This window comes from Canis lupus, chromosome X, assembly GCF_011100685.1.
Source record: "Canis lupus familiaris isolate Mischka breed German Shepherd chromosome X, alternate assembly UU_Cfam_GSD_1.0, whole genome shotgun sequence".
NCBI classification, from domain to species: domain Eukaryota; kingdom Metazoa; phylum Chordata; class Mammalia; order Carnivora; family Canidae; genus Canis; species Canis lupus.
In genome coordinates, this window is record NC_049260.1 from 93,235,027 (window position 1) to 93,248,618 (window position 13,592).

A 13,592-nucleotide genomic window follows, 5' to 3' on the forward strand; every position below is an offset into this window, starting at 1 on the left:
TATACTCCTTCCAGGTTAATTATACTTGATAGTTTCTCTGCTGAGTGCTGTTTTAAAAGAAGAATTTTAAAACAAAAATACTTACCATAGATAAATCTAAATATGATCATAATTTTATCCAACATTTTTTCAAGTTCTTCATCTGTAGCTTCCTTGTTGCCTGCGCGAAGCTTTGAATCTACATACTTAGCTAAAGTGGGGGGGGGAAAGTTCATTGTTTAGTGATCATATTTAGTGATCATGAGTATCCATAAGGTACTAGGCACTATATATACCAAAATAGAAGTATATACTGAGTTTTGCAATGCTTCAGAGATATCCATGCATTTTTAAAAGTCTCCAAAGTCAAGGATATCAAGTGACTTATTCAATGTCACAGAACTAATAAATACCAGAGCCTGAACTCAAACCCAAGTCTTCTGGCTCTCAGTCTAATGTACTTTCTACTTCCACTATCCTGATGCTTATTAAAATGTGGTATAGGTATCCTGGGGGAGGCAGTGTATACAGAACCATGCTAGAGTCATCAAAGCCACTGAAGATGGGAGGGAGGTCCAAGATGACAGCATAGGAAGAGCCTGAACTCACCTTCTCCCATAAACACACCCCAGCTACAGCTACATGGAACATTTCCCTTTGAAAAACATCTTAAAACTAGATGATCTTTTCTTCACAACGAAAGATAAAAGGATCACATTAGGATGGGTAAGAGAGGCAGAGACGACACAGATATAGCAACACACAAAAGGGAAAGATTTCACCAGACAGGTGCTTCTCTTCAACGAATAAGGGGTTAGTGCCTTACTTTAGGCACCCTGGCCCCAGTGATCTGCACCACAGATGAGCCCCTAGAACATCTGACTTAAATAACCAACAGAACTGATTTCCGGGGATCCCAAAGTGCTGTAGGAAATGAAGATTCCACTCTTGAGGCTCTTGCGGCCTGGCTCACTCTAAGACGCAGTGAAAAAACAGCAGTTTGAAAAGCACCTAGGCTATATGTGAAAGATACACTTGCTGATCTGGGGGCATTATCAGCTGGAGGGGCAGGATATAGCTAATATGTTCCCTAGAGATTAAGGTGCTGGAGGACACCATCACTGCAGTTTCCATACAGCCTGCTAGCATACACTGGGGAGTTTGGATGTGGTAACTGAATTCAACAATACATTAAAAGGATCATACACCATGATCAAGTGGGATTTATTCTGGGGATAAAAGGATGATTCAGCATCCACCAATCAACATGATACACCACATTAACAAAATAAAGATAAAAATCATATGATCATCAACAGATGTAGAAAAACCATTTGACAAGATTCAACATCCACTTAAGACAAAAACTTTCAACAAAGTGGGTATAGCAGAAACATACTTCAACAAAATAAAGGCTATAAATGACATACCCACAACTAATATACTCAACAATGAAAAGCTAAAAGCTTTTCCTCTAAGATCAGGAACAAGACAAGGATACCCACTATCCCCAATCTTTTTTTTTTTAAGATTTTATTTATTCATGAGAGACACAGAGAGAGAGGCGGAGACAGGCAGAGGGACAAGCAGGCTCCATGCAGGAAGCCCACTGTGGGACTCGATCCCAGGACGGCGGGATCATGCCCTGAGCCATCCAGGCGTCCCAACTATCCCCAATCTTATTCAACATCATTACTGGAAGTCTAGTCACATCAATTACATAAGAAAAGAAATAAAAGGCATACAAAGTAGAAAGGAAGAAGTAAAACTGTCACTGTTTGTACATGACATGACGCTATAGACTAAAGACTATAGAAACCCTAAAGACTCCATGGAAGAACTATTAGAATAAATGAATTCAGTAAAGTTGCAGAATACAAAATACATTATACACTAATAACGAACTATCAGAGAACCAAAAAGAATCCCATTTATGTCTGCATCAAAAAGAATAAAATACCAGGGCACCTGGATGGCACAGTTGGTTAAGTGTCCCAACTCTTGGTTTTGGCTCAGGTCATGATCTCAGGGTCATAAGATCAAGTTCTGTGTTGGACTCTGCACTCAGCGAAGAGTGAGTGTATTTGAGACTCTCTCTCTCTTTCTCCCCGTTCCCACCTCTCACTCTCAAATAAACAAATCTTAAAAAAATAAATAAAATACCTAAAAATAAATTTTTAGAAAAGATTTTATCTATGTATTTGAGAGACAGAGCACAAGCGGGAGGAGGGGCAGAGGAGAGATAGAAGCAGACTCCCCGCTGAGCGGGGAGCCAGATGTGGGGCTGTATCCTAGGACCCATGAGATCATGACCTGAGCCAAAGGCAGCTGCTTAGCTGACTGAGCTACCCAGGGACCCCCTAAAAATAAATTTAACCAAGGAGGTGAAAGACCTGTACATGGAAAACTATAAGATACTGATGAAAAAAACTGAAGGTGATACAAAAAAAAATGGAAAAATATATTGTGCTCATGGATCGGAAGAATTGCTATTGTTAAAATGTCCATACTACCCAAAGTAATCTACAGATTCAATGTAATCCCTATCAAAATTCCAATGGCGTTTTTCACAAAACTAGGACAAGTAATTTAAAAATACGTATGGAACCACAAAAGATCCCGAATAGCTAATCTTGAGAAAGACAAAAAAACCAGAGGTATCATGCTCCCTGATTTCAAACTATACTACAAAACTACAGTAATCAGTGCTCACTTCAGCAGCACATGTACTAAAATTGGAAGGATACAGAGATTAGCGTGGCCCCTTGCAAGGATGACATGCAAATTTATGAAGCATTCCATGTTAAAAAAAAACCCTATAGTAATCAAAAGAGTATAGTATTAACATAAAAACATACATATCTATCAATAGAACAGAATAGAGAGCACAGAAATAAACTCATGCTTATGTGGTTAATTAATCTATGCCAAAAGAGGCAAGAATATACACTGGGAAAAAGGGTCTCTTCAATAAATGGTATTGGAAAAACTGGACAACCACATGCAAAAGAATAAAACTGGACCATGATATTATATCATACAGAAAAATTAGCTCAAAATGGATTAGAGACTTGAATGGATGTATGAAGACCTGAAACTATAAAACTCCTAGAAGAAAACATAGGGTGTAGGCTCCTGGACATAGGTCTTAGCAATTTTTTTTTTTCTGAATCTAACTCCAAATCCAAGAGCAACAAAAGCAAAAATAAACAAACAGGACATCAAACTAAAAAGCTTCTGCACAGAAAAGGAAACCATCAAAATGAAAAGGCAACCTTTTTTTGGGAAAAGACAGAATGAAGTTATTTGCAAATCATACATGCAATAAGGGGTTAATACCTAAAATAGATAAAGAACTCCTACAACTCAGTAACAAAAAATCCAATTAAAAAATTGGCAGACGATCTGAATAGACATTTTTCCAAAGACATACAGATGGCCAACGAGCACATGAAAAGATGCTCAATATCACTAATCAACAGGGAAATGGAAATCAAAATCATAATGGGATATCACTTCACATCTGTCAGAATCGCTAGTATTGAAAAGAAAAAATGTGTTGGTGAGAATGTGGAGAAAAGCGAACTCTTGTGCACTGCTGGTGGGAATGCAAATTGGTGCAGCCACCATGGAAAACATTATGGAGGTTCCTCAAAAAAGTAATAGAGCTACCACATGATTCAACAATTACACTACAAAGATAATGCAAACACTAATTCAAAAACATATGCCCCCTATGTTCATTGCAGTATTATTTATAATATCTAAGATAGGGAAACAATCTAAGTGTCCATCAGTGGATGAATAAGGAAAGGTGTACGTGGGTGTGGGTGTAGTGGAATACTACTCAGCCATAAAGAATGAAATCTTGCCATCTGTGTTAACATAGATCCTAAGTGTTTTTACACTAGGTAAAATGCAGAGAAATAGGACAAATACTGTGTGATTTCACTTATATGTGGAACCTAAAAAACAAAACAAAACAAAATTCAGACTCAAATATAGAGAACTGATTGGTGGTTGCCAAGGGAAGGGGGGTTAGGCGGTGCCAAAATGGGTGAAGGGGATAAAGAAGTACAAAGTCAGTTATAAAATAAGTAAATCATGGGGATGTAAAGTACAGCACAGGGAATATAGTCCATAAATACCATAATAACTGTAAGGGAACAGATGGTAACTAGGCTTACTGCGGGGACCATTTCACAATGTATACAAATATTGAATCACTATGTTGCACATCTGAAACTAATATAATACTGTATTGTCAATTACACCTCAAAAAAGCCACTGAAAGACCTGGCATGTATTCTGGAGTGTCCATTTTACACTTATGTTCTCCAATCTTAAAAAACTACTTATTAAAACAAACCAGATACATCACAGAGTAAAAGGCAAAATCTGCCAAAAAAATTTAAGGATAAGTAGTAGACCAATGAAATTCATCCTTTTGGCAGAAGACCCTAAAACTTCACCACAGGATACCTCTCCTTCTGACATTAAAGGGTAGTTTGGTGGGGAAATCTAAGAAACACTGCCATATGTCAGAGCCTTACACTAAATGGGCCCAGATTATTAGGCTTATTTTTGTCCTGGACAGTTTTCCTTTCTCAGTAGCAACTGTAATTTCTTGCTACCCTTTCTTGTATTGTAGCACTAAGTGTGGGCCTCTGGACGTAGCATCCTGCCCCATCTCTAAGTTGCTATAGGCTTAAAAAACAGGTATCAAGCTTAGTATAAATAAAAGTAAATAGGGTTCAATGTATTATCTTACAAAGAAAGAACATTATGTTTGACATATAAACTTGAGATGTTCTTTACCTCGAAGGACTTATTCCTTATATCTAGGTTCTTAGAAACTACCACCTAATAAGCAACCCCAAATATATGAGGTGTTAAACTACAACCTTGTCAAAATTTCAAACTGACTGAAATTTTATGAATAAAAGAACATTAAATAGATGGAAAAAAAGACTGGAAAAATACCTATAAGTTCAGCAGGTTTGTTTGGTCTTTTGTTAATGAATGTTTCGAATGCTTCTTTCATGGCATTAATAAATTTTTCATTTTTCAGAAAACAAATATCAATTATATGGTCAACTTTATCTTTAAAATCCAGCAATTCTTGAACCATGGTCTTATCTTTTTCAGGATTAATTACAATAGTGCTGCCAAATGCCTAAAAAACAAAAACGACCACTTTTGAGTAGAACTGAATTAACTCTGATGAAAACAATTCCCAAATCTTATTTTAAGTAGGTACACATATTTTTAAATCTCAAAATAATAAAACAAAGCTGTTTTTGAAATCATGAAAAGAAAAATAAAGTGATAAAACATCCAGACTGATAATCATTCATCTATAATCACAAAATAAGGAATGACTCACTAGGTATACAGTATCATAATATTATGAGTCTCTAGGCTTTTGTCCCTACTTCTAAAGAAGTCAGGTTTGAAATTTTCTTTTATTTTTTTTAAATATTTCATTTATTTGTTCATGAGAGACAGAAAGAGAGAGAGGCAGAGATGCAGGGAGAGGGAGAAGCAGGTTCCATGCAGGAAGCCTGATGTGGGACTCAATCCCGGGACTCCAGGATCACACCCTGGACCGAAGGCAGGCACTAAACCGCTGAGCCATCCAGGGATCCCTGAATTTTTCTTTTTAAATGGCCATCTGGCTTCAGTGTAAAACTGAAGAAAGGAAGGAGATTTGGGACCCAAAAAAAGCCCCCCACACACATAGAAATCACCTCAATAAAATAACTTTTATTGCTGATCTGTTACATAGCTATCATTCTTAGTTTGACTGCCCTCAAAACTCTCATTACTTAAAAAAACCTGAATCTAACATGTAAGAAATGCTTGCTGATATGTACTGAGTGTATAGATTTATAAGACACAAGAAAAAAACCCCACAGGTTAATTGTCAATACCTTAATATACTCAATCCACTGTTGCAAGAGAACCTGAACTCCACCTCGAACTCTACTGAAGAGCTGATACAGGAGAGATAAATCTTGAATTCGGTTTTCATCAAGGAGGTTATTTAAACCTGAATTTTCAAACATTGAGGCATTAAAAATCGTGAACAAAAACATCAGACATTTTAATGAAAATTAAGTTAAATTATTATTGTGATACCGGTATAAACTATTACTAGTCTATAAAATTTAATATAAAGATTTGTTTTCTATTAAATCCAAATAGATAAATCACCTTTCCAAATGAAAAGTAAATATAGGGAGCTTTAAGCTTATATAAATACAAAAACAACTGTGTAATGGTTTGTGCCATTTAGCATGGCAGATGAGATATATAAACCAATTTATAAAAACTGATTTACTTAAATACACATTACAAATAACTCACTCATATATGCAAGTAGCCATATTACATTTGACACTAATTAGTATACATAACCGTATTTCAGAGTATTGGATATGGTCTATGGTATTTCAAAAACCATGCATTAATAGGCCAAGTTTGAATAAAAGTCTCAAGTATTTGATTTTCAAAATGAAATAATAGTGTAACTGTGTTAAAGTTCTAATATATCCATTTTATACAAAAGAAAAAATGGTTGGAAAAGGTAAAACTTTTGTCTATTTCTGGCACTGTCAAAGTAAAATTCAGGGCTTACCCGTTAGATCACTTGGGATTAGGGGAAAGTGCTTGGTTTTATATGCTATGAATGAATACACTTTAGTGTAAAGAAAAATTCTTTTTTCTATCGTAGTCTTACATATTAAGTCAACAATTCCCACATTCCCACTGTTTTGTTGTTTTTATTTTTTGTTTTTTTTACTGGTGTTAGTGGACTCCTCTCATTCTCAGTTACTGTATCTTTAAGTCAAGTCAATGAGTATCTCCTCAAAGTTTACCATGATGAATAGGGAAAAAGGGTTGGGTCCATTCTCAGAAAAGCAGCCACAAAGTATCAAGCTTTTTTTAATTTTTATTTTATTTATTTTTATTTTATTTAGTATCAAGCTTCTTAAAAGGGCAATCCTTAAGAATTATTTTTTTCACTTGTTTGCAGCTACAATTTTAAAAGTGATCTCTTTATTTATAAATTGGTCAATTACCTTTCTGAAGAATTGCTGTTAAGTGTTCACCTAGAAGTTGTTTTTCTACAGTAGCAATTAATGACTTCCTACAAGGAAAAAAAGTTTAGAATTACTGACATTTGATTTTGTTGAAAAAACTTTTTAAGATTTTATTTATTTTTTTAACAGAGAGAGCACAAGCAGGGGGAGCAGCAGGCAGAGGGAGAGGGAAAAGCAGGCTCCCTGATGAGCAAGAAGCCCGGATGTGGGACTCAATCCCAGGACCCTGGGCTCATAACCTGAGCCAAAGGCAGATGCTTAGCCGACTGAGCCATCCAGGTGCCTAAACTCTACTGAAAATTTAAAGCCTTTAAGGGGGGGGAATCAAATAGCTTGCTTCTGCTGCTCTTTTTCTTTTTTTTTACAGAGAGCAACAGGGCACCTGGGTGGCTCAGTTGGTTAGGTATCTGACTCTTGATTTCAGCTCAGGTCATGATCTTGGGCTAATAGGATCAAACCCTGCATCAGGCTCCACATTCAGCAGGGAATCTGCTTGCAATTTGCTCTCTCCCTCTCCCCTCAGTTCTCTCCCTATAAAATGGATAATTAAATCTTAAAAAAAAACTAAAAAGATGGAGGAGTCAGAGGGAAGAAAGAATCCCAAGCAGGCTCCATACCCAGTGCCTGAGCCCAACTTGGGGTTCCATCTCACAACTCTAAAATCTTGCATAACCTGAGCCAAAATCAAGAGTTGGATGCCTAACCAACTGAGCCACCCAAGCACCCCTCAAATAGCTTGTTTCAAGTTAACTCCAATATTCCTATCCTATGTTTACATGTATTGGTGCTCAGAGTTACTCTACTTACACCATAAGAAGGAAAAGTGCATTATTTCAGAATTTGATTTACATCACTAAGTATTTCTATGGTCTTGCTGTGGCTGGCTTTTTCAAAGTTTCTCTGCTTTAATTAGGAAGGTAGTTATCTATGCTACTTATAGAAACTCCTTGGTTGATAATATTTAGGAAAGCACAGAAACAGTTTCTCCTCCAAACATCTACTGAATTTTAATCAGCCTTAAGATTTCAAAGATCACATCAGCTTCTAGTACTATTTTTTTTTTCATTTTAAAAAAAAGCAAGCTCTACACCCAGTATGGAGCTTGAACTCATAACCCTGAGATCAAGAGTCACATCCTCTACCAACTAAACCGGCTAGGTGCCCCTCTAATGCTATTTTCAAATTACATCCTAAACACATACAATCCTTGATTAAATCTAAGGAAAATGAAGTTCACATTAAGAAAACAATTGTTAAAAAATCTCAACTCACACCTGCAAATAGGTACTAACAGGTTTGAGGATGCTGAAAGTGCCTTAAGTGATTCAACAACAATGGTTAAAGTATATTAGGCTGAGCATATAATACTTACTGGGTGGTCTGATCTAAGTAAGTAATAAGTCTGTCTGCTTCTTCTTCTAGACGTTTGTTAACATGATGAAGATATTCAGGAACCTACAAAGATAGTTTTTTATATTATTGTTTTCCTCCCCATGAATCTTTCAGAAAATGTCAAGTCCAAAAGATCCCGGGAGCAGCCCTGTCAACTGTGACAAGGTTGAATGATATGTAAAATTATAGGGAGCTTATGATCCAGAATTCTGGCCTTTAAGAGAGAAAAGAAAGGAATACCTAAGTGAGAGAAAAGTATCACAATGTTGGGAAGTTAAGTGCAAAGGGAAGCTTATGTTTTATAAAGTAAGGTCTATTGTGAGACACAATGGATTTATTAATCATGATTTTTCAATACCTCTCTTTCCTGCATTAATTTTTGGCCTTCAGCTGCGTAGAGCCGGTTGGTTTCTTCCAAAAATCGTTGTTCAAAAGAATCCTGATAAATCTGGGAGGAGGGATCAAAATTAAAAAGTTCATTTACTCAATAAATATTAAATCCTCCACATGAACTACACTATGAATTTGGTTTTTAAACATAAACTAGGAATAGTAATCAGCTTGTAAGTGAAGTTAAACTTACTTGCAAATCAGAGAGCATGCTTAAAAGGCTTCGGAGTAAACTTCTATCAATTGCTTCACCATTTCTCTCCCTCTCAATCAAGAGAAGAATGCCATCAATTGTCTTATTCTGGACTTTCTGATCACTTATAATATGAGCCCTAAATAACTCCAGTCCCATGTCCCTAAAACAAAAATATGTATAATTAAAATTAATTGACAACAATACCACTTCTAAAGAGGCCTGCTTAACTTCTCACCACATGTTAATTAGGGCTCCAGATTTGAAGCAGCAATTGTAAAAAGATAAAATCCACACATTTAATTTTATATAATATTATTATAATTAAAGCATACAGGAAACTCATTTAGTCTTTAATGAGAACTGAAGCTAAAGTCCTGTCTTCCTCCATAACTAAGTTTTCTTGTATTATTTCCTTTGGTGAATTTCTTCCTTGGTCAAATGAAGAGACAAAATTAGTTCAAAGATATAAAATGGTTTTCACTGTTCTGGTAACGAAGGCTTAATTGGTCATTTGTCATCTGGCTTCAGTACTCAAAAATCAGTAAACTCTGATAATTACTGTAGGTAGATGCTAGGCATAAGGTGGGGAAAGAGCTCATTATACTATTCTATTTTTGCGTATATGTGGAATTTTCCACAGCCATGTTAACAGATAATAGCAAACTCTTGATAAGCAAAAAAATAATGCACACTCATAGACAATCCAGAATAGACTTTAACCCCCTTGGCTAACAAAAAAACTTCTTCATTAAGTTATTACGTGCTCAGGGAATGTTAGTTATCTCCAATATTAGAATAGGCAAAACATAATTAAGAAGGTAAATTTGTTATATATACAAGTCTAGAAGCCAAATTTGAGTTTTTAGGAGAATATTCACAGTATCACTTACTCTCTTTCCATTAGTGTAATTAAGATTTTTTTTTAATTTTTTTATTCATTTATGATAGTCATACAGAGAGAGAGAGAGAGAGAGGCAGAGACACAGGCAGAGGGAGAAGCAGGCTCCATGCACCGGGAGCCCGACGTGGGATTCGATCCCGGGTCTCCAGGATCACGCCCTTGGCCAAAGGCAGGCGCTAAACCCCTGCGCCACCCAGGGATCCCTGTAATTAAGATTTGACTATGATTTGTAACAAATCTTTTCATAATTATTTTTTGGCATCCTTACCAAATGGAGGGTAGCATTGAATTCTGAAGAACGTAAGTTCTATCCAGAAATAAAAAAATGCTCCTGATCATGATCTGTCAATGAAAAAGAAATCAATTTTTACATTTTGTTAAGCTGATATATTTGCTCCTGATAAAATAAGAATAAAATCACAGGATTCGCTTTTAAATATACTAGACTACTACATACCGATAAAGAAATCTGCCTGAGAATGTGCCCATACCATTTTTATTAAACTATTCTATTTTCTTAATCCTTGCTGTCGTTTTTAGAAAAGGGATACTTAAAATGGTTCTGTGACTTCTCTGCAACTTGAAAAGTAACTGAAAATAAAAACAGGGAATTAAGGGGACACACATACAATTCTTCCTCAGTAGCAGTGCTCATTCAGGGTGAAGTACATGTATGGCTTTGGATAGAAGGATTTTAAGATTTTTACTTTGCGGAACATAAGATATAAAATTAATAGCAGATTAGGGAGAAAGGATAAGGCTGAATTCTGAATAAACTAAAATGCAGGACCATCAGGCACCTTCACAGGGCAATCAAGTAGGTGGGCGGGACATCCATCAAAACCAACACACAAAAATGTACCTTTTTTTCTAAACGAGGTACTTGTTGGTTAAGTGTGACAAAAATAAAAATGATCCTAAGGTACAAGTCATTCTAAAATGGTGGTTTCCCTGTAACTCACAGTTTAAAAATAGAAAACTTAACCACAATTAGTTTTCAATTCAGAACAAGAGCAGACATCAAGGCAATTCCCCCACACTGCAAAGCTTTTAAAACTAATATCCATGTATTTGAAGAAACTTATTTAACTACAATAAATAAATGCAATACTTTTTCCAGCTTACCATTTGTCTGCAATGATTTTGCCAGCATTTATCAATCTTCTTTAGAAAAAGAACACTATCCAATGAATCCATGAAGTATGTCAAGGATATTTTTAAGTGCTTAATACAAGTAATACAAGCAATGTAAGAGCTTATTTGTCTTAAATATGGAGTATTACACACTAATTAAACTAAACAGCACTTAGCTATAAAACAAAATGCTCTTTCTTAAACTGTAAAAAATTTTAGGTTCGACTAAATACTTTTTAGAACAAGTCTTACACATTAAATGAGCATTATGCTGTTTATGATTTCCCTTAGAAGATGATTTTTCCCTAAATGGAAATTTGTTAGGACAAAAAGAGTAAAGACATAAGGATATGTTATATTCACTAATACCACAATGTAGATATGGAACCTAATTAAGGTTGAAAAGTCAAAAACTCCTTTCTTCTTTCTCCAGAAAGGTAAGGAACAATATAACAAATCTACAAAACACAGGCATTCCATTTCAAGTTGGGTTAAATGGTGAGGGATAGGGAAGGAGGCAACAGATAAAAATACAGTATTTTGAGTTTTTAAAAGGATATTCTCTGAACTGATGAATTTGTGCTTTGATGTGATCTTCACAAATCTGTCTCAGCTGTTTGTACAAGTTTGCAGAAATCTTGTAAGAACAGAGATTTTCTACAGCCTGCAAGATTAAACATATACTTGCTTAAAGAGAAAATAGTCACTGATTATTTACATCAAATTCTTATTTTAATACTTTTATTAAAAAGGGTTATTTATCCATTTAAAACACAAACTAAAATAACAAAATATGAATGCAAGTGAACTTTTTCATAATAGATGCACAAAAAAAAAAAACCCACCCCACTAATATAATGGCTGTTCAGGTTAAGGATGGAGGGAATCAAGCCAAGTTCTACCCTGTGGAGACATCCAATTTACAACAACGACTACATGTAAATGTTGTCTTGTTCTTGAAAATGTTAACTATTTTTATAAGTTTAGAATCTCACTTTGAGTTTAAAAAACAGTTTCACAATTGTTTATCAGATGGATTCACCATTGAATTAGAATTTATTTATACTTTCTTTGGTTTTCCTGAATAGAACAATGGATTATTGCTAGCAGTATTATATAAGGAGTATGATGCAGACACCAAGTATTTTTCTTATTTTTCTCCAATATTTCAGTTTATGAATATTTAAATAGAGGTTTTAAAATTTGCACAATTAAGCAAACATCAATTAAAACAGAAATAACTATTTTTACTTCATTCTAATAGTTGAATTGGTCTTCTTTTATACTCAGATCCTGAAAGGAAAGACTTCAGATTTCAATGAGTTTCCAGTTATGTATATCAAAGACTTTCAATTTTAAAACAACAGGCATGGTAAAACTCTTTGGATGAACTCTGATATAATCTACAATTCCAACTAGTAATGACTTAAGTATAACACCAGGATTCCTTCTTCACCACAAGAAAAGGCAGAAAATCCATTAAAATTGACTCTAAGGGAGCATCCAAGTTCTGTAGGTTGGAGTGGAATTTTATAAATATGTACTTGGAAGTCACATTCCCAGCAGGCAGGTCCAGTAAATAAATTAGCAAATGAAAAGAAAGCTCAAAGAAAACCACTTATATCCTTGCAGGAAAGTCACTGCACCTCACCAGGAAACAGCAGGCCAATTAGATCCAATAGCTAAGAGGAATAAGAAAGCTGAGTCTCCCTTGGCCACTTTCCATGGGGCCTTGGGTTAGGCCACAAATACCTAAAGGATGTATTTATGCTTGTTTCATGAGCCCTTCTGTTCACATTGGATCTCTATGGACTCTCCCCCTTCCTTCTTTAGTATTCTTTTCATTGTATCTCATGTTCCTCTTGAATGACTCATTTTCTCAACACTTCTCATTTCCCTGCTTAGATTCTGTCTTTGTACTTTATCTTATCCACATTTCCCACTTCCAGTACTTCTCCAAGTCCTGTATCTCCCATTCCATTCTGCTGTGTTTCTCTTTATTTATCTTCTAGCACAAAATACCATATTCCCTTACTACTCAGGTAGGTCCCACCTCTTCCAATAAGCTTTCCTTAACTGTTTCAACCGGGCACTATCCACCAATCATAACACACTGATTTATCAGTCAATACTATATATCCTTTTTAAAAAAATTCTATATTTGTGCATATCCCATCCCCCAATTCTCTTTAATGAGAAAAAGAGTCCATGTGCTCATGTATCCACATACTCTTTTAATGCTTTGGGGGCTTTGAATCAGGCAATATGGCAAATATTCGAAAAAAAACATACTTAAAACTAGCAATGTACATAGAAGGGGCTTATAGTGTAAGCAGAAAACTGGCCAGAAAACATAGAATTACAAAACACTGCATTAGATGCTATGATGACAATAAGCATAGGGGCAAAGGCCCTAAGCCAGGCTCTTTAGGACAGGAGCAAGTCAGGAAAGGCTTCCTGAACAGAGGCAAAAATGTGAAATCCCAAAGACTAG

General features: G+C 35.5%; 1 protein-coding gene and 1 non-coding gene across 9 annotated transcripts in view; one reads left to right on the top strand and one right to left on the bottom strand.

The window, feature by feature from the left end:
- Window positions 1-13,592, bottom strand: part of CUL4B (cullin 4B) — a 48,004-nt gene that overhangs the window by 11,855 nt on the left and 22,557 nt on the right. For all 8 annotated transcript variants that reach the window (XM_038588217.1, XM_038588219.1, XM_038588215.1 and 5 more), the window contains 10 exons: window positions 11,659-11,762; window positions 11,090-11,159; window positions 10,233-10,306; window positions 9,061-9,223; window positions 8,836-8,925; window positions 8,458-8,540; window positions 7,065-7,132; window positions 5,913-6,031; window positions 4,963-5,155; window positions 86-190 (listed from right to left, as the gene is read on the bottom strand). In XM_038588217.1, the coding sequence (XP_038444145.1) occupies window positions 86-190; window positions 4,963-5,155; window positions 5,913-6,031; window positions 7,065-7,132; window positions 8,458-8,540; window positions 8,836-8,925; window positions 9,061-9,223; window positions 10,233-10,306; window positions 11,090-11,159; window positions 11,659-11,762 (1,069 nt within the window). The remainder of the gene's footprint in view (window positions 1-85; window positions 191-4,962; window positions 5,156-5,912; window positions 6,032-7,064; window positions 7,133-8,457; window positions 8,541-8,835; window positions 8,926-9,060; window positions 9,224-10,232; window positions 10,307-11,089; window positions 11,160-11,658; window positions 11,763-13,592) is intronic.
- On the top strand, window positions 2,685-2,787 carry LOC119868619. The gene has a single exon (XR_005386605.1). It is a non-coding gene; the product is annotated as a U6 spliceosomal RNA (small nuclear RNA).